Here is a 25370-nt window from a genome sequence, read left to right on the forward strand (position 1 = left end):
TTTTCCCAACCACTGAGGTTAGGCTACTTGGCCTATAATTTCTTTTCTTTTGCCTTCCTCCCTTCTTAAAATGTAGAGTGATCTTTGCAATCTTCCAGTCCTCCAATACCATGCCAGAATCAAGTGATTCTGAAAGATCATGACCAATACATCTGTTATCTCTTCACCAGCCTCCCTCAGGAATCTGGGATGTAGTCCATCTGGTCCAGGTGACTTGTCCACCTTAAGACCTTTGAGTTTGCCTAGCACTTTTTCCTTTGTAATTGCAATGGCACTCACTCCTGCTCCCTGACACTCATGGATCTCTGACACACTGCTAGTATCTTCCACAGTGAAGATAGATGCAAAGTACCCATTAAGTTCATCTGCCATTTCTTTGTCCGCCATTACTACCTCACCAGCATCATTTTCCAGGGGTCTGATGTCAACTCTAGCCTCCCTTGGTATCTTGCTTTATGTTATTGGCTAGTCTACCATCATATTTCATCTTTTCCCTTCTTATAGCTTTCTTAGTTGCATTTTGTAGGCTTTTTAAAAGCTTCCCAATCAATTAACTTCCCAGTCACTTTTGCTGCCTTATATACTCTTTCTACTTTTATGCTGTCCTTAACTTCTCCTGTCAGCCATGGTTACCTACCCCTTGAGAACTTCTTCCTCTGCGGGACATATCTACCTGCGCCTTGTGGAGTATTCCCAGAAACTTCAGCCATCTCTGCTCTGCCATCATCCCCATCAGTAACCTCCTCCAGTCCACCTGGCCAAGCTCCTATTTATGTATAATCCGTCTGTAGATTTTATCCTTACTTTCATTAGTTATTGTGTGTTATGTGCTTTGCACCCTGGTCCCGAGAATTATTGTCTTGTTTGACAGTATAAGTGTATGTAGTTAAATGACAATAAACTTGACTTATGTTTTGATTTTAAGGCCTGTCATTTGCTTCTACCCACCATTAATATACAAATATCTCAATGCAAAATCAAAAGTATGCATCTTGTATCAAATTACTTCTCATTTCTAATCATTGGTTGAAAGCCATCATGTTCCAGGTTTATTTCAAACCTGACAGTTCTTTTCTGTGTTAGAAATAATAGGACAGAATTTTGTTAATTATCCCCACTGTTTTTTGAACCCTGAATTACAAGACTATTCTTGTGATAAGCTTGGTAACACTAATGATTTTTACCTTTTGCAGAAAACATGTGCAGATGCACGGTGCCATGTTTGATTGGAATGGCAAGGGCATTTGGTCGTTACAGTTACATGGACGAATCCCTTCTGTCAAAACTGTTTCCCAAAATAACGGCACAATCACTCAAGGCTCCGAGTGAGATGGACGGACTGAGGAGGCGTTCCTTCAATGACTTTCGATCGATCCTACCCAGCTCCCTTTTGACTGTCTGCCAGTCATGTGATAGCTTGCGGCAAAAGACCAGCAGTGTGACCAATGTCTCCCAGGTTGCATTTATTATAAAGTTTGCTTTTTGTTATGGGTATTATTCTTTTGTAGAATGGCATGTCCACTCTATCTAAGCCTTTACATTTTCAGTAGGTTTCAGTGAGATATCCCGCCCCTCCCTATTCTTCTAAACTCCAGAGAGTATCGGCACAGAGCCATCAAGTGCTCTGAGTGAGATGGATTTCAAGAATACTTAGTCATTACAGTTACACAGATGAATCCCTTCTGTCAAAACTTTCCCAAACTTTGGGCACAATCACTTAAAGCTCTGAGTGAGATGGATGATCTGAGGCAACGCTCCTTCACTAATTCTCATTCAATCCTACCCAGCTTCCTTTTGACTGTCTGCCAGTCATGTGATAGTTTGCGATAGAAGACCAACAGTGTGACCAATGTCTCCCAGGTTAAATTTATTATAAATTTAGTTGTTGTTACGGGTAAAATTTTTCTTAGAATAGTATGTCCACTTATAGAGGCCTTTCAACATTTGATGGGTTTCAATGAGATCCCCCCCCACCCCGCCTCATTCTTCTAAACTCCCGTGAGTACAGACTCAGAGCCATCAAATGCTCCTCATACATTAACCTTTTTATTCCCAAGATCATTCTTACATGGCAATTTTTACTCTGATCATAACTAAAGTTGAGTGGGCAAAAGTGCAAACTTAAAGAAGTTTCGGAAATATTTTGAGATTTGCACAAAAATATAACCTCTTTCCAAGTGACATTATATTTAATGTTCCTAAAGAAAGACATATTTTCTAAAAGGGGAAGACTTGAGAAAGTCTTTTAATGTCTTTTTCAAGAGAAGTTTTGTTATTTTGAAAGTAATTAAAAATACTTAAACTTGGGTTACTTTTGAGGATAGAGTTCTTTACCTCTAATAAGCTGTTGATTTTGTTGTAATGTATTTTATAATTCTAATTGGAATAGACTGAGTGGACAGCAAGAGATTTTTTCCTCAGGCGGAAGTGGCTAGTGCTTGGGGGGCAACATTTTAAGGTAATTAGAGGAAAGTGTAGGCGAGGGCGTCAGAGGTGGGCTTTTTTACACAGAGGATGGTGGGTGTGCTGTACACGCTGCCAGGGATGGTGGTGGAGGCGGATACATTTGGGAGGTATAAGACATTTAATGGGCACATGGATGATAGATAAATAGACCATTATGTAGGAGGGAAGTGTGATACTGATTTTGGAGTAGGTTAAAAGGTTGACACAGCACCTGTACTGTGATGTAATGTGCTATCGTCTAAAATATATTAACTTCATTGCCCAGAATTTAACGTGTGTTGAGTCTACTGTTGTTACCCACGATGTCAGCATCATCTCTTCAATCCACTATTGTATTTGATAGTTTCTATCTGCCCTCATCATGCTTTTGTTAACCCTGCAGGGGAGTCCAGAACGCTCAACTGCTGTTCCTTGCTCACCTGGAGGGAACAATATGCAGTATTTTGAAGGTAAGACTTAATGCTGCAAAAATGGCTCTCTTCTCCTTAAGCTGTAACCTTCATGACCACACAGCATCTGTGGAAAGAGAAACATAATGCATTAACTCCTGATGAAGGGTCTTGGCTTGAAACGTCGACTGTTTATTCTTCTCCATTATTGCTTCCTTACCTGATGCGTTCCTGCAGCATTTTGTGATTGTAACATCAACTCTGTTTCTCTTTCTTCCCATGCTGATTGACACGTTGAGTGTTTCTAATGTTTCTTTAAGATCATAAGACAAGGAGCAGTATTAGACCATTCGGCCCATCGAGTCTGCTCTGTCATTCCATCACGGCTGATTATTATCCCTCTCAACTCCATTCTTACCAATCAATAACTTGTCACCTTCTGCTTTACATGTATCCGATGACTTGGTTTCCACAGCCATCTGTTGCAATGAATTCCACATATTTACCAGCCTTTGGCTAAAGCAGGGGTTCCCAACCTGGGGTCCGTGGACCCCTTGGTTAATGATAGGTATCTGTGGCATAAAAAAGGTTGGAAAGCCCTGCGATCAAAAAAAATCTGGGGACTTCCACCTGCAGCCCAATAGAGTAATACATAAATTTTGTGGCTACCTTTAATTCCTCCTTTTCCCCAGTCTAAACCTTGAATTGTTTAACTTTTATTTCTTGGATCTTGGAGGGAAATAGTTGTCATTATGTCTATCCTTTATGAAGTGGAAAGCAGCTTTTTGAACACCGCGATGGAAAGGGAAAAACTTCGAAAGAAAAATCAGACGATACGCTCTGGGCTGAGTGTTTGGAACGTGCATTGATGGGTCTCGACAACAAAATAGACAATAACACTTCTGAGTTGAAGTTGTTCCGACACAGTTTACAGACTATTGAGGAAAATATTGTTTCCTTAAATACTGCGTTTAAAGAATCGAGACGTCAGATTGTGGATATTTCAACCCGCTTGGAACAGGCTCAACGCAAAATTGTTGATTTAGAGGCAAAATCTCGTCGAAATAATATCCAAATTGTTGGACTGAAGGAAGGCTCTGAGAGTGGGAATTTATTGGACCATTTTGCCAATTTGTTTCAATCTCTGTTTCCGGATATTCTATCTCAGCCTCCCGATATTGAAAGAGCTCACAGAATTTTCACTTCGTCAGATAAAGCTCGGCCAATTTTGGTCAACTTTCTTCACTTTAAAGTTAAAGACCAAATCATAAAATGTGCAAGGAAACGGCAAGTTTTTAAATTTAACGGTTCCGAGATCCATTTTTACGAAGATTATCCACGGGAAGTTATGGAACAGCGGATCAAATTTATACCTGCTATGAAGATAACGCATGCAAAAGGGCTTTTCCCATTGCTCAGATATCCTGCTAGATTAAAATTATTTCCTAGAGATTCTACACCTCGTGTCTTCTTGGATCCCCAAGCGGCATCGGACTGTGTCAATTCTATTGTGGAATCGGCTGATGTATGAAGGATATTAGAGTTACTGAATAATTTTCTGAAAGAAAACAGGCTTTGAAGATTTCTGTATGCTGAAGATATCCTTTGATCGATGGATTATTTAAAGAAGAGGTGAACTTCTTGGTTTGACTAAAGAATGATTTTTTTTGAAGTCTATTTAGTATACGGAGTGAATTAATACTGTGGACAGATTGTTAACTGGTTTGGTTATCTGTTTCTATCTTCCTTTTTCTTTATTAATTAAGTGATAGTTTGCTTATAGTTTATATAGACTTTTTCTTATATTATGGAGTCTTTAGTAATAGATAATTAGCTTTAGTTCGTTTGTTAAATAAGGTAGTAAGCTAAAGAATAATGGCGCTGTTTTTCTCTTGTTAGAGATTATATTGTTTAGGCTTAATAGTATTGCTTTGATGTCTTTGGGGACTGTTTTTGCATTCCCTATTTTATTTTCAATGATTAAGTATGAACATTTCTTTCTTCTCTGTTGGGCTTTCTTATCTTAAGGTTATGTATTTTCTTTGTAAGGGGGAGGGGAGGAATTGAGAGTAAAAACTTTTAAAGTATAAAGTATAAATCACTATTTAAATTGAGCGGCACGCGGAGTTCTGCCTTTTTTGCTTCTCTTCCTGGGGATGGGTTCCAGATTTTTTTCTCCTTTGCCGGATTTCTATCTTTGGGGATGGTGGCAGGTTTGGGGGTATTTTTGCATTTTGGGGTTTATTGTGGGATTTCATTTTTCAGTTTTTTTTACACATATCCTGTATTTTCCCCCATTATGGAGCTCCAGAGCATGCATGTTTTCTATTTGGTTATACTCATCACCGCCATCTTTGATTAGCCCGCGATGGTATGCGTGTATTTTCGTGTTTAAAAACAATATTCAATGGTTCTTAAACAGATAAGCGTTATTAGTTGGAATGTACGTGGCTGGAATCACCCTATTAAGCGAAGGAAGACTTTTAAGATTATTAATCGATTCCAACCCGATATAATTTTTGTTCAAGAAACGCATATCAGAACGGGCGATCAAAATAGATTTTTCAAAACGTGGAAGGGCCTTCAATATCATGCTACTTGTCTAAATAAAACAAAGGGAGTATCTATTTTTATTAAATCTAATATTTTATTTACTCAAGAAGACATCGTCTCAGGTAATAATGTAGATTTTTAATTATTAAAGGAACAATTTGTTATAGAAAAATTGTCCTGGTTAATCCATATGGACCTAATGTAGATGATCCTTCTTTTTTTTAAAAAATGTATTTGGTTTATTACCAGACTTAAATAAATATATGCTGCTGATGGGAGGTGACTTCAGCTGTTGTTTAAATCCTTTGATTGACAAGAGTTCAACCAATCAGCAGCTTCTGAGTTGGTCAGCAACAGTTATTAATTCCTTTTTAATTGATTATGGTTTGATAGAAATCTGGAGAAATTTACATCCTAATGATAGAGATTATTCTTTTTATTCACATGTCCATAAAAAATATTTGAGAATTGATTATTTTATAGCCGATTTCCGATTTTTATCCAAAGTCCAGAAATGTGAATATGACGCTATTGCTGTTTTGGATCATGCACCTTTAAGCTAAACTTTTGAATTAAATGATGTTAGTAATGCAAACTTGCCTTGGCGTTTTCCAGAAAATTTATTACAAAGTTCGGACTTCGTCAAATTTATAGAGAGTCAGATAAAAGATTTCTTTCTTTTTAATAATACGGGAGATGTGTCAAGGTTGATTATATGGGATACACTTAAAGCATTTTTGCAAGGTCAGATAATCTCCTATTTGGCTAGGCTCAAGAAACAGACAAAAATAGAGTTAGATAGAATTTCGAAACAAATTAAAGACCTGGATAACACTTATGCAGTTTTTCCTAATGTTGATTTATTTAAACAAAGGGTTGAAATTCAATCACAATATAATTTACTATTAACTTATACTGTTGAAAGAAATTTGCTCAAATTAAGAAGTCAATTTTATGTGTTTGGAGATAAGAGTAACAAGCTATTAGCATCTCAACTTAAGGCAGTTAGAGCTAAAAAACAAATTTTAAAAATTCGTAAGAGAGATGGTAGTTTAGCTTATAATTATGAAGATATTAATAAAATTTTTTAAGACTATTACAGTGAACTCTATAAGTCTGTTTCCAGCTGACCCTTCTAATATGTATGCCTTTTTACAAAAGATTGATTTTCCTAGAATATCTGTTGAAGATCAGCAAATTCTTGATACTCCTTTTCTCTGAAAGAGAAATTCAGAAAGCTGTTTTTTCAATGCATCTGGTAAAGCTCCTGGACTGGATGGTTTTTCTGTAGGATTTTATAAAAAATTTGAAGATTTGCTTACTCCTTATATGTTGGAAATGCTTAAAGATTCTTTTCTGTTAGGAGAGTTACCTTCCACATTTTATGAAGCTTCTATTTCTTTAATTCTTAAGAAAGATAAAGACCCTACTGATTGTGCTTCATGTAGGCCTATTTCATGATTAAATGTGGATGCTAAAATTCTTTCAAAAATAATGGCTAATCGGTTGGAGAATATACTAGCTAAAATTATTTCTCAGGATCAAACAGGTTTTATAAAAGGCTGTCATTCCTTTTCTAACACTCGGAGACTGTTAAATGTTATATACTCATCCCTCTCGAAGACTCCCCAATGTGTTGTTTCTCTAGCTGCTGAAAAGGCGTTTGATAGAGTTGAATAGAAGTATCTATTTAACATTTTAGAGAAATTTAGCTTTGGTACTAATTTTAATAAATGGATTAGAATGATATATAAAAGTCCTATTGCCACTGTTATTACTAATAACTGCAGATCCCCCTTTTTTGACTTTCGCGGGGTACAAGACAAGGATGTCCGTTAAGCCCTTTGTTATTTAATTTGATGTTGGAACCTTTGGCTATTGCACTTCGTGAAGCTAAAGATATTCAAGGAATTTCCATAAATGGGACTATTCATAAGATTTCCCTTTATGTGGATGATCTCTTGGTTTATGTTTCGAATCCTGAAGAATCTATTCCTAGTTTATTGAAGTTATTAAATGAATTTGGAATGTTTTCAGGATATAAATTAAACCTGCATAAAAGTGAATTATTTCCTTTAAATGATGCTGCTTCTATATATGATGACATTCCTTTTAAAGTTACGGATTCTTTTAAATATTTAGGAATTATCATCACTAAAAATTATGGAAACCTTTACAGAGCTAATTTAGTTCCCTTAGTGGATTTTATGAAGCAGTTATTTTCTAGGTGGAATCCACTGACACTTTCGTTAGCCGGTCAAATTCATGCAGTTAAAATGATGATTTTACCAACATTTTTATATGTATTTCAAAATATTCCTGTTTTTCTAAGAAGTTTTTTGATCAGGTTGACTATTATTTCATCTTTTGTTTGGAATAATAAAAGACCAAGAATTGGAAAATGTCATTTACAAAAATTAAAAAAGGATGGAGGTCTTACCTTGCCTAATTTAAGAACGTATTATTGGGCGGTTAATATACGTTATGCGTGTTCTTGGTTATATTGGACCGATAAAAAGGAACGACCACCATGGGTTGATCTGGAATTGAAAATTGTGAAACAATTTTATTTAACTTCGTTATTAGGAGCTCCTTTACCTGTACAATTAGCCAAAATTTCTATTCTAAATATAAATCCTATGATTAAGCAGTCATTACGAATCTAGTACCAGTTTCATAAGTTTTTTAATCTTAAAAAGTTTAACCTTTTTAGTTTAATTTATCAAAACTACTTATTTAAACCTTCACTTAGTGATCCTACCTTTTCTCTTTGGAGGAATAAAGGAAATTTTTCCTTTATGGATTTGTTTCAAGAAGGCCGATTGATGTCCTTTGAGAAATTAGTAACTAAATATTCTCTCTCATATTCACACTTTTTTGCAATATCTTCAGGTCAGACATTTCTTACAAGAATATTTAAGTAATTTTCCATATATACAAGATTCTGACCAGTTAGACATCATTTTGAAAATGAACCCTTTAGTGAAAGGTTTCACTGGGAAAATTTATAATTTACTATTACAACAGGATAACTATCCTTTACTTAAGGTTAAGCAAGATTGGGAAAGAGAGCTTAACATGACCTTGATAACAGAGGATTGGTTGCGAATTTTGAAGTTGGTTAACTCTTCTTCGATTTGTGCCAGTCATTCTCTAATTCAATTTAAAACTGTCCTTGGTTATTATTTGATAAAGGAGAGACTGTCTAAAATATTTTCTAATGTTAATAGTCAGTGTGATAGATGTAAAACTGAGGTAGCTACATTAACACATGTTTTGGTCGTGTTCTGTATTGAAACAGTTCTGGAAATCTATTTTTTCTACAATTTCTAAAGCTTTAAAAATCAATTTACAACCTAATAAATTGACAGTTTTGTTTGGTATAATTCCTCAATATATTCACGGTATTTCTATATCAGATCAACATGTAATTGCATTTGTCACATTATTGGCTAGAAGGGCTATTTTATTAAAATGGAAAGATGCTTAGGCTCCCACTTTGATACATCATCTCAGGTGATGTTATGTCTTAGTTTGGAAAAAATCAGAAGTCAAACTTTTGATCTGAGATTTGACTTCAAGTTTGCCCGTTACTATCATTTGATTTGAGTTAATTAAGATGGTCCTCTTCTGATTCTTGGGTAAATGGATTTGGTTGGCGGATTGATGTCTTTTTTTTATGGAAGCTTGTATGGCGTATAGCTCCGTGTTTGTGCTCCAAATGTTTTTTTTTATCCCGTTTTTTTTGTTATTAGGGTTTTTTTTTGTTTTAGTTAGTAGGAGTTCTTTTTTCCTTCTTTATTTTTTCCAAAAGAAATAGATTCAACATTTTTTTTTCTTGTTATTATTGATATACTGTTTAGCTTGGTTAATAGTTTAACTCTTATTATACATATTGATATGATGTCTTGATTATTTTGATGTATTTTTCTTTGTTGTTGATTTTTAATAATAATTAATAAAAAATATTTTTAAATGAAATGAAAAGTAATCTTCATCATCTCTTTTCTAAAGGAGTATCTTTTTATTCTGAGGTTATGCCCTCTGGGCCTGGACTGTGAATCCAGAGGACCCAGCACGTAAGTGCAATTGTGAAGAAAGAATGGCAGCACCTCTACTTCCTTAGGAGTCTGTGGTGATTCGGAACGACATCTAAAACTTTCCAAACTAAGACATAACATCACCTGAGATGATGTATCAAAGTGGAATCAGCCCAGTACATCACGAGTAACCCCCCCACCCCACCACCACTGAGCCACATCTACATGAAATGTTGCCATAAGAAAGCAGCATCCATCATCAGAGATCCCCACTACTCAGGCCATGCTCGTTTCTTGCTTTTGCCATCATGGAGAAGGTACAAGAGCCTCAGGATTCACACAACCAAGTTCAAAAACAGTTACTACCCCTCAGCCCTCAGGCTCTTGAACAAAAGGGGATAATTACACTGACTTGACCATCCATTGAGATGTTCCCACAGCCAATGATCTCACTTTAAAGACTCTTTATCTTGTTATTTCATGTTCTTGTTACTTATTGCTATTTACTCATATTTACATTTGCACAGTTTGTCTTTCGCACTCTAGTTGATCTTTCATTGAGCCAGTTATGTCACTATTCTATAGATTTGCTGAGTATGCCTGTAGGAAAATGAATCTCTGGGTTGTATATGGAGACATACATGTACTTTGAATATGTGGAATTCATTGCCACAGAAGGATATCTTTCAGTTTTTATTTCAGATTTTCACTAATTTCTAACTTTAATATCTTATTTGGTATTTAAAATGAACGATAATGTGTATGTCTTTTTTAAAAAGAGGTTGTATAGTACTGAGTGTGATTAATCAATAAAATCCAAGGTTAAGTTGCAGTACTTTTCAAGGGCAATAAATATTAAAAGCAAACAGGGAAGACCAAAAGAAATGAGCAATTTACTGTAAATAGAAAGAAGTTGTCAGAAGTTTGATATAGAAATTACACAATAGTAAAATTCAGAGAGTGGTACAAGGCAAAACGAGTTAATGGACAGGAAGAATCTTAGAAATGTTGGATATTTGATTCGTTAGCTCAGTAAATGCTGGTTTCATTTTCATGAAATATGTTAATGACACAAGCATTCTGAGTGGATCTATTAATGTAGAGTTAACTAGATAATGCCAGAACTATGAAACTATGGCTATAGGAAAATACTTGAGGGTTTGGAATTATTTCCATCCGAGTATAAACAGCCCAGAGAAGATTCAATAGCAACACACACACAAAATGCTAGAGGAACTCAGCAGACCAGGCAACATCTATAGAAAAACGTTTTGGGCCAAGACCCTTCATCAGGACTCTATGGAAAAGAGAAAACAGTCAATGTTTTGGGCCGAGACCCTTCAACAGGACTCTATGGAAAAGAGAAAATAGTCGACATCTCTGCCTGAGACCCTTCATCAGGACTCCATGGAAAAGAGTAAACAGTCGACATCTCTGCCTGAGACCCTTCATCAGGACTCCATGGAAAAGAGTAAACAGTCGACATCTTTGCCTGAGACCCTTCATCAGGACTCTATGGAAAAGAATAAACAGTCGACATCTCTGCCTGAGACCCTTCATCAGGACTCCATGGAAAAGAGTAAACAGTCGACATCTTTGCCTGAGACCCTTCATCAGGACTCTATGGAAAAGAGTAAACGGTCGACATCTCTGCCTGAGACCCTTCATCAGGACTCTATGGAAAAGAGCAACACTCACAACACGCTGGAGGAACTCAGCAGGTCGGGAAGCATCCGTGGAAAAGATCGGTTGACGTTTCGGGCCAGAACCCTTCGTCAGGACTGTAGGGGGAAGGGGCAGAGGCCCTGTAAAGAAGTTGGGGGGAGGGTGGGAAGGAGAAGGCTGGTAGGTTCCAGGTGAAGAACCAGTAAGGGGAAAGATAAAGGGGTGGGGGAAGGGAGACAGGGAGGGGATAGGCAGGAAAGGTGAAGAAAGAATAGGGGAAAACACAATGGGTAGTAGAAGGAGGCGGAACCAAGAGGGAGGTGGTAGGCAGCTGGGGGAGGGGGTAGAGTGACATAGGGATAGGGGAAGGGAGGGGGAGGGAATTACCGGAAGTTGGAGAATTCTATGTTCATACCAAGGGGCTGGAGACTACCTAGGCGGTATATGAGGTGTTGCTCCTCCAACCTGAGTTTAGCCTCATCATGGCAGTAGAGGAGGCCATGTATGGACGTATCTGAATGGGAGTGGGAAGCAGAATTGAAGTGGGTTGCTACTGGGAGATCCTGTCTGTTTTGGCGGACAGAGCGGAGGTGCTCGACGAAGCGGTCCCCCAATCTGCGTCAGGTTTCACCGATGTAGAGGAGGCCGCGCCAGGAGCACCGGATGCAATAGATGACCCCAACAGACTCACAAGTGAAGTGTTGCCTCACCTGGAAGGACTGTTTGGGGCCCTGAATGGTGGCAAGAGAGGAGGTGTAGGGACAGGTGTAGCACTTGCGCTTACAGGGATAAGTGCCAGGTGGGAGATCCGTGGGGAGGGACGTGTGGACCAGGGAGTCGCGGAGGGACCAATCCCTGCGGAAGGCGGAGAGGGGTGGAGAGGGAAAGATGTGCTTAGTGGTGGGGTCCTGTTGAAAGTGGCGGAAGTTGCGGAGGATAATGTGTTGGATCCGGAGGCTGGTGGTGTGGTAGGTGAGGACGAGGGGAACTCTGTCCCTGTTGTGGTGGCGGGAGGATGGGGTGAGAGCCGAAGTGCGGGAAATGGAGGAGATGTGGGTGAGGGCATCATTGATGACAGCAGAAGGGAAACCACGATCCTAAAGAAAGAGGACATTTGAGATGTCCTGGAACAGAAAACCTCATCCTCAAAGCAGATGCCGTGGAGACGGAGGAACTGGGAATAGGGAATGGCATTTTTGCATGTGGCAGGGTGGGAAGAGGTATAGTTGAGGTAGTTATGATAGTCAGTGGGCTTGTAGAAGATGTCAGTTGACAGTCTGTCTCCAGAGATGGAGACCGAGAGATCGAGAAAGGGGAGAGAAGTGTCCGAGATAGACCAAGTGAATTTGAGGGCTGGGTGGAAGTTAGAAGTAAAGTCGATGAAATTGACGAGCTCAGCATGGGTGCAGGAAGCAGCACCATAGGTGCTTCCTGCACCCATGCTGAGCTCGTTAATTTCATCTCCGCCGCATCTGCTCCGAGGATGAGGTTTTCCGTTCCAAGACATCTCAAATGTCCTCTTTCTTTAAGGATCGTGGTTTCCCTTCTGCTGTCATCAATGATGCCCTCACCCGCATCTCCTCCATTTCCCGCACTTCGGCCCTCACCCCATCCTCCCGCCACCACAACAGGGACAGAGTTCCCCTCGTCCTCACCTACCACCCCGCTAGCCTCCGGATCCAACACATTATCCTCTGCAACTTCCGCCACCTTCAACAGGACCCCACCACTAAGCACATCTTTCCCTCTCCACCCCTCTCCGCCTTCCGCAGGGATTGGTCCCTCCGCGACTCCCTGGTACACACGTCCCTCCCCACGGATCTCCCACCTGGCATTTATCCCTGTAAGCACAAGTGCTACACCTGTCCCTACACCTCCTCTCTTGCCACCATTCAGGGCCCCAAACAGTCCTTCCAGGTGAGGCAACACTTCACTTGTGAGTCTGTTGGGGTCATCTATTGCATCCGGTGCTCCTGGCGCGGCCTCTTCTACATCGGTGAAACCCGATGCAGATTGGGGGACTGCTTCGTCGAGCACCTCCGCTCTGTCCACCAAAACAGACAGGATCTCCCAGTAGCCACCCACTTCAACTCTGCTTCCCACTCCCATTCAGATATGTCCATACATGGCCTCCCCTACTGCCATGATGAGGCTAAACTCAGGTTGGAGGAGCAACACCTCATATACTGCCTAGGTAGTCTCCAGCCCCATGGTATGAACATAGAATTCTCCAACTTCTGGTAATTCCCTCCCCCTCCCTTCCCCTATCCCTATGTCACTCTACCCCCTCCCCCAGTTGCCTACCACCTCTCTCTTGGTTCCGCCTCCTTCTACTACCCATTGTGTTTTCCCCTATTCTTTCTTCATCTTTCCTGCCTATCCCCTCCCTGCCTCCCTTCCCCCACCCCTTTATCTTTCCCCTCACTGGTTTTTCTCCTGGAACCTACCAGCCTTCTCCTTCCCACCTTCCCCCCACCTTCTTTATAGGGCCTCTGCCCCTTCCCCCTTCAGTCCTAACGAAGGGTTCTGGCCCGAAACATCGACTGATCTTTTCCACGGATGCTGCCTGAGACCTGCTGAGTTCCTCCAGCGTGTTGTGAGTGTAGCTTTGACCCCAGCATCTGCAGATTATTTTGTGTTTATGGAAAAGAGTAAACAGTTAAACTTTTAGGCCGAGATCCTTCATCAGGTCTCTGCCCAAAATGTTGACAGTTTATTAATTTCCATAGATGCTGCCTGGCCTGCTGAGTTCTTTCAGCATTTTGTGTGTGTTGCTTTCGATTTCTCGTCTTTATTTCATGTTTTGAAGATTTTTTGTACTGAAAATGAGGGGAAAATTTTACAAATATATATCAACTGTATTTTTTTCCCTGGTGAAATTTCCCTGCTTTTTATTGGGTGATGCTGCCACTAATTTTGGTGAGAATTTTTGTTGTGTTGGCTCATAAAATAGCCTTTGTTTTCTGAATATGTTGATTTTATTTGTTATTATTTATACTGCTGCCTCTAAATGTAGTTGCACATGCTACCTCGGCTTACGGTTGACTATATTATTGATTAGGGTGGCGGATGGAGAGATGCATCTCTACCAAAGGAGGTGTAAGCTGCTTCCTCCCTCCACTAGCCTGCAGGTCACCCTTGCGCAAGGTGTAGCAATTGCTTTCCCCCAGTTAGGCTCACGTAAAGCCATGGGAGCAGGTGGTGGATGGTCGTATGAGCAGCTGGTGCATATCACAAGTCCTGGTTATGTGACCACGTACGCCAGGCAGGTCATCTCTGAAGCGTATTGATAATGGCTGGGTTCACCCGTCTTGTAAAGACACTGCCCAGAAGGAGGCAATGGCAAACCGCTTCTGCAGAAACACACAAAATGTTGGAGGAACTCAGCAGGTCAGGCAGCATCTATTTAATGTTTTGGGCCAAGACTCTTCTTTAGTACTAAAAAGGAAGGGAGAAGATGCCAGAATAAAAAGGTGGGGGATGGGAAAGAGGATAGCTGCAAGGTGATAGGTGAAGGCAGGCGGGTGGGAAAGGTCAAGGGCTGGAAAGGAAATAATCTGTTAGAAGAGGAGAGTGGAGCATGGGAGAAAGGGAAGGAGGAGGTGAGAATAAGTAAAAGGTCAGAAAAGGGGAAAGAGGAAGAGGGGGTATCTGTTTGGAGTCACCCCAAACAGAATATAAGATATTGCTCCTTCTCCCTGAGGGTGGCCTCATCTTGGCAAAAGAGGAGCCCTTCTGAAGAAAAAGAAGAATCATGGTCACCATGATCACCAACGCCATACGACACAGCACATAATGATGATGATGGTGATGATATTATTGATCGATAAATTGATGGTGTCGTATTCTTCACATATTCGCAGATCTCAACAAAAATGTATTGTGATGTGTATATTGTTGGCAGGGCTAGTGTATTGAGAAGAAAACTTGGTTTTATTGGTATTGGTTTATTTTTGTCACATGCTCAGAGGTACATTGAGATGGTACAAGGTGAGTGAGTGAGGCCTCCGTCAGTCAGGGTCAACCATGGATGTTGTGTCCTAGCTGTCTAGATACACAAGCTAGGGCAGTACAATATGGAGGATAAGCTGTTGCCCATGTAGCAAGCCCCTCCTCTCCAAAGGAACAGCAAAACCAATACAGTTTGGCACCAGCAGTGTGGCTGAAATTGCTAGTTATTGTTGAACTCAACTTTGGACTGCCTTGGGGACTCCAGTTCTGGATTTTTCACTCGGGGTTTACTCCTGAAACCTTCCCCACGAGTGGGTACAGCTGCAAAGCAGCTGAGGTTTAAAATCAGAGTTTTCCTTCTCCTTGATGAGCTGCCAACCACAGCAGACGAGCTCCATCAGCCCGAAGTGACTGGTTTTAAGGAGCCAGTAATCCGTCTTTACCCTTCTCCTGTCAGTAGAAGCGGTTCTATCAATCTTAGTAACTAAGGCACACATGAAGGCCAGGAGCTGGACTTGGTGTCAAAGGCTATTTGAGATTTCGTAGAGAGTGCCCATTATGCCCATCACCACCCTGAGCTATGACATCGTTTACAAAAATGTAGAATAAAGTATAACAGCTGCAGAGGAAGTTCAGTGCAGGCACACAAGGAAGTTATAATAGCAGCCTTCAAAGTAAGGTGATTCTGCACAAGAGATTCTGCAGATCCAGAGCAATACACAAAATGAAATCAGCAGGTCAGGCAGCATTTATGGAGGGAAACACAGTCAATGCTTCTGGTCGAGACCCTTCACCAGGATACAAATGGGATGTTGTAAGGCCTTTTTTTGTGAATATGTTTTCTTTCTTCAAAGTTCAAAGTAAATTTTATTATCAAAATACGGTACATATATGTCACCACATTCAACCCTAAGATTCATTTTCCTGCGGGCACACTCAGGAAATCAATAGAATAATAACTATAACAGAATCAATGAAAGATCAACCAGAGTGCAGAAGACAACAAACTGTGCAAATGTAAATATAAATAAATAGCAATAATTAATGAGAGCATGAGATAATGAGATAAAGAGTCCTTAAAATGAGACCATTGTTTGTAGGAACTTCTCAGTTAGATGGGCAGGTGAGCGTAGTTACCTGCTTTTGTTCAAGAGCCTGATGGTTGAGGGGCATTAACTGTTCTTGAAGCCGGTAGTGCGAGTCCCGAGGCTCTTGTACCTTCTACCTGATGGCAACAGAGAGAAGGGAGCATGTCGTGGGTGGTGCTGTTGTGTTTGACAATGACTGTATTTAGCAGGGACGTGATTAAGCTAACTTCTGTTTGGGATAATTGGAAGCCATTTCTGTTTCTGTTCCAGGTTCGTACCTACCAGATGGTGGTGCTTTGGATCCCCATTATTATTTTTCAACCATTAGTTCAAGTTTCTCAGTCTCCCCGTTGTTCACTGGCTATAGTACAAAAGAATTTCACATTCCACTTGAAAACCTCCGACAGCTCCTACAAATGGTAAGTTTGTTCTCAGTCCAGTTTTGACCAAGCTCTATTCCATTGCAGGATGGTCATTTATAAAAAGAAAAAGACTAATTTTATTTGTCATATGTACATCAAAAGATAAGTGAAATGAATCATTTGCATTTAATCAAATCAACAAGCAATGTGCTGGGACAGCCCACAAGTGTTGCCACGCCTGTGATGCCAACAGCCACCTGTGGCAACGAATTCCACAGACTCTCCACCCTCTAGCTGAAGAAATTCCTCCTCGTCACTGTTCTAAATGGACATTCCTCTATTCTAAGGCTATGTCCTCTGGTTCTAGACACTCCCATCATAGGAAACATCCTCTCCGCATCCACTCTATCGAGGCCTGTCACCATTCAATAGGCTTCAATAAGATCCCCTCTCATTTTCTGGGCATGTAAACTCTACACTAATTTGTTACACAGTTTATTTAATTAATTTCTTTCATTTAGAGAACAGCACAGTAACGGCCCTTCTGGCCCAACGAGCCCTTGCGACCCAATTACACCCATGTTACTAATGTTGTTTACAATATATATTAATGATTTAGACAAGGGAATTAGATGCAGCATCTCCAAGTTTGCGGATGACACGAAGCTGGGCGGCAGTGTTAGCTGTGAGGAGGATGCCAAGAAGATGCAGGGTGACTTGGATAGGTTAGCTGAGTGGGCAAGTTCATGGCAGATGCAGTTTAATGTGGATAAATGTGAGGTTATCCATTTTGGTGGCAAGAACAGGAAAACAGATTATTATCTGAATGGTGGCTGATTAGCAAAAGGGGAGGTGCAACAAGACCTGGGTGTCATTGTACACCAGTCATTGAAAGTGGGCATGCAGGTACAGCAGGCGGTGAAAAAGGCGAATGGTATGTTGGCATTCATAGCAAGAGGATTCGAGTATAGGAGCAGAGAGGTTCTACTGCAGTTGTTCAAGGCCTTGGTGAGACCACACCTGGAGTATTGTGAACAACAGGAATTCTGCAGATGCTGGAAATTCAAGCAACACACATCAAAGTTGCTGGTGAACGCAGCAGGCCAGGCAGCATCTATAGGAAGAGGTGCAGTCGACGTTTCAGGCCGAGACCCTTCGTCAGACGAAGGGTCTCGGCCTGAAACGTCGACTGCGCCTCTTCCTATAGATGCTGCCTGGCCTGCTGCGTTCACCAGCAACTTTGATGTGTGTTCCTGGAGTATTGTGTGCAGTTTTGGTCCCCTAATCTGAGGAAAGACATCCTTGCCATAGAGGGAGTACAAAGAAGGTTCACCAGATTGATTCCTGGGATGGCAGGACTTTCATATGATGAAAGACTGGATCGACTAGGCTTATACTCACTGGAATTTAGAAGGTTGAGGGGGGATCTTATTGAAACGTATAAAATCCTAAACGGATTGGACAGGCCAGATGCAGGAAGATTGTTCCCGATGTTGGGGAAGTCCAGAACGAGGCGTCACAGTTTGAGGATAAAGGGGAAGCCTTTTAGGACCGAGATGAGGAAAAACTTCTTCACACAGAGAGTGGTGAATCTGTGGAATTCTTTGCCACAGGAAACGGTTGAGGCCAGTTCATTGGCTATATTTAAGAGGGAGTTAGATATGGCCCTTGTGACTAAAGGGATCGGGGGTATGGAGGGAAGGCTGGTGCAGGGTTCTGAGTTGTATGATCAGCCATGATCATACTGAATGGCGGTGCAGGCTTGAAGGGCCGAGTGGCCTACTCCTGCACCTATTTTCTATGTTTCTATGTACCTATTAATCAGTACTTCATCGGAATGTGGAAGGAATCCAAAGGACCCAGAGGAAATCCACGTGGTCATGGGAAGAATATATAGCACAGTGCAGATGTCTTAGGCACATATATATAGCTAGAGTGCCTAGGACTTTTGCACAGTACTATATTTACCACTCATTGTGTGAAAAATTTACCAGTCAAGTTCTTAGTTAAATCTTGCCACTCTTGCCTTAAGCCTATGCCCTATGCAGGGACAGGGGAGGGAGCTGGAAGCACCAGGGAGACATTCTGTAATGATCAATAATCCAATTGTTTAGGATCAAATCACCTTGTCTGGTGTCTCAGGGCTGGGTGTGTCTGCACCCACGCCACCCCTATCGCCCCCCCCCGATTCCTGGCACTCTTCTACTGTCTGTCCCACACCCCTCCCGTGGCATTCCACCCTCTCCATTCCCAACACCATTTGCTCCCGCTAGATTTACAAGCTTGCTCTTTGCTCCACGTAAACAAATACGGTACTGTCCCAAAGTTTTAGTGCCCTAGCTATGTATATAAACCTAAGGCTTTTGCACAGCACTGTTATCACCATCTCCAGGACTGGGCCAGGTTTCCATGTGACCTAATGTGCACTCCCATAGAATATTATACTTTTCCTCACTGGTGGCAAAGATGGTTGGAATTCTGTGCTATTCTGTTCATGGGTTTAAACTAGATGAGGAAGATTTAAACTAGATTTGCAGGGCGTTGGGAACCGAAGTGAAAAGGCAGAGGATGGGATGTTTGGCACACAAGTAGAGACAGCTTGTAGGGAGTTCATGAGGAATGATAGGCAGCTGATTGAGTGAAGAAGCACTCAGCCAGATGGTCTGAGATGTGTCTATTTTAATGCAAGGAGTATCATTAACAAGGCGGATGAACTTACAGCATAGATCAATACGTGGAACTATGATGTTGTAGCCATTACAGATACTTTGATGTCTCAGAGGCTGGAATGGCTGCTGAGTGCCAGGCTTTAGATGTTTCAAAAAGGACAGGGATGAGGAAACAGTGGTGGAGTGCCACTGCTAATCAGGGATAGTATCACTGCTGCAGGGAAGGAGGAAGTCATGGAGGGATTGTCTATTGAATCATTGTGGGTGGAAGTCAGAAACAAGAAGGGGGCAATAACTCTCCTGGGTGTTTTTTATAGACCCCATCTCCCCAATAGTAGCAGGGACATTGATGGGCAGATAAGGAGGCAGATTCTGGAATGGTGTGATAATAATAGGGATGTTGTGATGGGAGATTTTAACTTTCCTAATATTGACTGACATCTCCTCAGAGGTGGAATTTGTTAGATGTGTTCAGGAAGGTTTCCTGACACAATATGTAGATAAGCCAATTAGAGGAGAGGCTGTATTTGACCTGGGATTGGGAAATGAATGAGGGAGGAGATTGCTGAATCTTTGGCGATGATCTTTGCATCATCAATAGGGATGGGAGGAGTACTGGAGGTTTGGAGGGTTGCAAATGTTGTTCCCTTGTTCAAGAATGGGAGAAGAGATAACCCAGGAAATTATAGACCAGTGAGTCTTATTTCAATGGTGAGCAAGTTGTTGGAGCAGATCCTGAGAGGCAGGGTTTATGAGTATTTGGAGAGGCATAATCTGATTAGTAGTAGTCAGCATGGCTTTGTCAAGGGCAGGACATGGCTTATGAACCTGATTGAATTCTTTGAGGATGTAACAAAACACATTGATGAAGGTAGAGCAGTGGTTGTAACGCACATGGATTCCAATAAGGCATTTGATAATGTTCCCCATGCAAGGCTCATTCTGAAAGTAATGAGGCATGGGATCCAAGGAGATCTTGCTTTGCAGATCTAGAATCGGCTTGCCCACAGAAGGCAAAGGGTAGTTGTAGATGGTTTGTATTCTGCATGGAGGATAGTGACCAGTGGTGTTCCACAGGGATCTGTTCTGGGACCCCTCCTCTTTGAGATTTTTATAAATGGCCTGGATGAGAAAGTAGATGGGTGGGTTAGTAAATTTGCTAATGACACAAAAATTGAGGGTGTTGTGAATAGTCTGGAGAGTTGTCAGAGGTTGCAGCGGGACATCTATAGAATGCAGAACTGGGCTGAGAAGTTGCAGATGGACTTCAACCCAGCTAAGTTTGAAGTAGTTCATTTTGGTAGGGCAAATTTGAAGACAGAATATAATTTTAATGGTGAGATTCTTGGCAGTGTGGAGGATCAGCAAGATCTTGGGGTCCATGTCCATGGGACACTCAAAGCTGCTGCGCAGGTTAACAGTGTTGTTTAGAAGGCGTATGGTGAGTTGGCCTTCATCAACCGTGGGACTGAGTTCAAGAACTGTGAGGTAATGTTACAGCTATGTAAGACCTTAGTTAGACTGCACTTGGAGTACTGTGTTCAGTTCTGGTCACCTCATTACAGGAAGGATGTGGAAACTATAGAGAGGGTGCAGAGGGGATTTACAAGGACGTAGCCTGGATTAGAGAGCATGACTTATGAGAATAGGTTGAGTGAGATGCTGCCTGGCCTGCTGTGTTCACCAGCACTTTTTGTGTGTGTTGAGTGAAATTGACCTTTTCTCCTTGGAGTGATGGAGGATGAGAGGTGACTTGATAGAGGTGTATAAGATGATGAAAGGCATTGATGGTGTGGATAGCCAGTGGCTTTTTCCCGGGACTGAAATGGCTAACATGAGGGGGCATAGTTTAAGGTAGGCAGCTTGAAAGTAGGTACAGAGGGGATGTCAGAGGTAAGTGACACAGAGAGTGGTGGGTGTGAGGAATGCAATGCCAGCAAAGGTGATAGAGGCAGACACCATCAATTTATCGATCAATAATATCATCACCATCATCATCATTATGTGCTGTGTCGTATGGCGTTGGTGATCATGGTGACCATGATTCTTCTTTTTCTTCAGAAGGGCTCCTCTTTTGCCAAGATGAGGCCACCCTCAGGGAGAAGGAGCAATATCTTATATTCTGTTTGGGGTGACTCCAAACAGATACCCCCTCTTCCTCTTTCCCCTTTTCTGACCTTTTACTTATTCTCACCTCCTCCTTCCCTTTCTCCCATGCTCCACTCTCCTCTTCTAACAGATTATTTCCTTTCCAGCCCTTGACCTTTCCCACCCGCCTGCCTTCACCTATCACCTTGCAGCTATCCTCTTTCCCATCCCCCACCTTTTTATTCTGGCATCTTCTCCCTTCCTTTTTAGTACTAAAGAAGAGTCTTGGCCCAAAACATTAAATAGATGCTGCCTGACCTGCTGAGTTCCTCCAACATTTTGTGTGTTTCTGCAGAAGCGGTTTGCCATTGCCTCCTTCTGGGCAGTGTCTTTACAAGACGGGTGAACCCAGCCATTATCAATACGCTTCAGAGATGACCTGCCTGGCGTACGTGGTTCACATAACCAGGACTTGTGATATGCACCAGCTGCTCATACGACCATCCACCACCTGCTCCCATGGCTTTACGTGAGCCTAACTGGGGGAAAGCAATTGCTACACCTTGCGCAAGGGTGACCTGCAGGCTAGTGGAGGGAGGAAGCAGCTTACACCTCCTTTGGTAGAGATGCATCTCTCCATCCGCCACCCTAATCAATAATATAGTCAACCGTAAGCCGAGGTAGCATGTGCAACTACATTTAGAGGCAGCAGTATAAATAATAACAAATAAAATCAACATATTCAGAAAACAAAGGCTATTTTATGAGCCAACACAACAAAAACAAAATTAGTGGCAGCATCACCCAATAAAAAGCAGGGAAATTTCACCAGGGAAAAAAATACAAGTTGATATATATTTGTAAAATTTTCCCCTCATTTTCAGTACAAAAAAAACATGAAATAAAGACGAGAAATCGAAAGCAACACACACAAAAGAAAGACCAAAACACAAAATAATCTGCAGATGCTGAGGTCAAAGCAACACTCACAACACGCTGGAGGAACTCAGCAGGTCAGGCAGCATCCGTGGAAACGATCAGTCAGCGTTTCGGGCCGGAACCCTTCGTCAGGACTGACGAGGGAAGGGGCAGAGGCCCTATAAAGAAGATGGGGGGGAGAGTGGGAAGGAGAAGGCTGGTAGGTTCCAGGTGAAAAACCAGTAAGGAGAAAGATAAAGGGGTGAGGGAGGGGAAACAGGGAGGTGATAGGCAGGAAAGGTGAAGAAGGAGTAGGGGAAAACACAATGGGTAGTAGAAGGAGGCAGAACCATGAGGGAGGTGATAGGCAGCTGGAGGAGGGGGGCAGAGTGACATAGGGATAGGGGAAGGGAGGGGGAGGGAATTACCGGAAGTTGGAGAATTCTATGGTCATACCAAGGGGCTGGAGACTACCTAGATGGTATATGAGGTGTTGCTCCTCCAACCTGAGTTTAGCCTCATCATGGCAGTAGAGGAGGCCATGTATGGACATATCTGAATGGGAGTGGGAAGCAGAGTTGAAGTGGGTGGCTACTGGGAGATCCTGTCTGTTTTGGCGGACGGAGCGGAGGTGCTCGACGAAGTGGTCCCCCAATCTGCGTCAGGTTTCACCGATGTAGAGGAGGCCGCACTGGCAGCACTGGATGCAATAGATGACCCCAACAGACTCACAAGTGAAGTGTTGCCTTACTTGGAAGTACTGTTTGGGGCCCTGAATGGTGGCAAGAGAGGAGGTGTAGGGACAGGTGTAGCACTTGCGCTTAAGTGCCAGGTGGGAGATCTGTGGGGAGGGACGTGTGGACCAGGGAGTCGCGGAGAGGGGTGGAGAGGGAAAGATGGAGGGACGGAAGTTGCAGAGGATAATGTGTTGGATCCGGAGGCTAGCGGGGTGGTAGGTGAGGACGAGGGGAACTCTGTCCCTGTTGTGGTGGCGGGAGGATGGGGTGAGGGCCGAAGTGCGGGAAATGGAGGAGATGCGGGTGAGGGCATCATTGATGACAGCAGAAGGGAAACCACGATCCTTAAAGAAAGAGGACATTTGAGATGTCTTGGAACGGAAAACCTCATCCTCGGAGCAGATGCGGCGGAGATGAAATTAACGAGCTCAGCATGGGTGCAGGAAGCACCTATGGTGCTGCTTCCTGCACCCATGCTGAGCTCGTCAATTTCATCGACTTTACTTCTAACTTCCACCCAGCCCTCAAATTCACTTGGTCTATCTCGGACACTTCTCTCCCCTTTCTCGATCTCTCGGTCTCCATCTCTGGAGACAGACTGTCAACTGACATCTTCTACAAGCCCACTGACTATCATAACTACCTCAACTATACCTCTTCCCACCCTGCCACATGCAAAAATGCCATTCCCTATTCCCAGTTCCTCCGTCTCCACGGCATCTGCTTTGAGGATGAGGTTTTCTGTTCCAGGACATCTCAAATGTCCTCTTTCTTTAGGATCGTGGTTTCCCTTCTGCTGTCATCAATGATGCCCTCACCCACATCTCCTCCATTTCCCGCACTTCGGCTCTCACCCCATCCTCCCGCCACCACAACAGGGACAGAGTTCCCCTCGTCCTCACCTACCACACCACCAGCCTCCGGATCCAACACATTATCCTCCGCAACTTCCGCCACTTTCAACAGGACCCCACCACTAAGCACATCTTTCCCTCTCCACCCCTCTCCGCCTTCCGCAGGGATTGGTCCCTCCGCGACTCCCTGGTCCACACGTCCCTCCCCACGGATCTCCCACCTGGCACTTATCCCTGTAAGCGCAAGTGCTACACCTGTCCCTACACCTCCTCTCTTGCCACCATTCAGGGCCCCAAACAGTCCTTCCAGGTGAGGCAACACTTCACTTGTGAGTCTGTTGGGGTCATCTATTGCATCCGGTGCTCCTGGCGCGGCCTCCTCTACATCGGTGAAACCTGACGCAGATTGGGGGACCGCTTCGTCGAGCACCTCCGCTCTGTCCGCCAAAACAGACAGGATCTCCCAGTAGCAACCCACTTCAATTCTGCTTCCCACTCCCATTCAGATACGTCCATACATGGCCTCCTCTACTGCCATGATGAGGCTAAACTCAGGTTGGAGGAGCAACACCTCATATACCGCCTAGGTAGTCTCCAGCCCCTTGGTATGAACATAGAATTCTCCAACTTCCGGTAATTCCCTCCCCCTCCCTTCCCCTATCCCTATGTCACTCTACCCCCTCCCCCAGCTGCCTACCACCTCCCTCTTGGTTCCGCCTCCTTCTACTACCCATTGTGTTTTCCCCTATTCTTTCTTCACCTTTCCTGCCTATCCCCTCCCTGTCTCCCTTCCCCCACCCCTTTATCTTTCCCCTTACTGGTTCTTCACCTGGAACCTACCAGCCTTCTCCTTCCCACCCTCCCCCAACTTCTTTACAGGGCCTCTGCCCCTTCCCCCTACAGTCCTGACGAAGGGTTCTGGCCCGAAACGTCAACCGATCTTTTCCACGGATGCTTCCCGACCTGCTGAGTTCCTCCAGCGTGTTGTGAGTGTTGCTCTTTTCCATAGAGTCCTGATGAAGGGTCTCAGGCAGAGATGTCGACCGTTTACTCTTTTCCATAGAGTCCTGATGAAGGGTCTCAGGCAAAGATGTCGACTGTTTACTCTTTTCCATGGAGTCCTGATGAAGGGTCTCAGGCAGAGATGTCGACTGTTTATTCTTTTCCATAGAGTCCTGATGAAGGGTCTCAGGCAAAGATGTCGACTGTTTACTCTTTTCCATGGAGTCCTGATGAAGGGTCTCAGGCAGAGATGTCGACTGTTTACTCTTTTCCATGGAGTCCTGATGAAGGGTCTCAGGCAGAGATGTCGACTATTTTCTCTTTTCCATAGAGTCCTGTTGAAGGGTCTCGGCCCAAAACATTGACTGTTTTCTCTTTTCCATAGAGTCCTGATGAAGGGTCTTGGCCCAAAACGTTTTTCTATAGATGTTGCCTGGTCTGCTGAGTTCCTCTAGCATTTTGTGTGTGTGTTGCTATTGAATCTTCTCTGGGCTGTTTATACTCGGATGGAAATAATTCCAAACCCTCAAGTATTTTCCTATAGCCATAGTTTCATAGTTCTGGCATTATCTAGTTAACTCTACATTA

At 42.7% G+C, this 25370-nt stretch overlaps 1 protein-coding gene across 1 annotated transcript in view; it reads left to right on the top strand.

The window, feature by feature from the left end:
* The window catches only part of LOC134359719 (phosphatidylinositol 4-kinase alpha-like), a 95068-nt gene that overhangs the window by 65566 nt on the left and 4132 nt on the right, over positions 1–25370 (top strand). Inside the window, exons 6-8 of the mRNA XM_063073237.1 lie at positions 1194–1456; positions 2849–2915; positions 16423–16571. Coding sequence (XP_062929307.1) covers positions 1194–1456; positions 2849–2915; positions 16423–16571 — 479 coding nt within the window. The remainder of the gene's footprint in view (positions 1–1193; positions 1457–2848; positions 2916–16422; positions 16572–25370) is intronic.

Source organism: Mobula hypostoma, chromosome 21 (genome assembly GCF_963921235.1).
Source record: "Mobula hypostoma chromosome 21, sMobHyp1.1, whole genome shotgun sequence".
Taxonomy (NCBI): Eukaryota; Metazoa; Chordata; class Chondrichthyes; order Myliobatiformes; family Myliobatidae; genus Mobula; species Mobula hypostoma.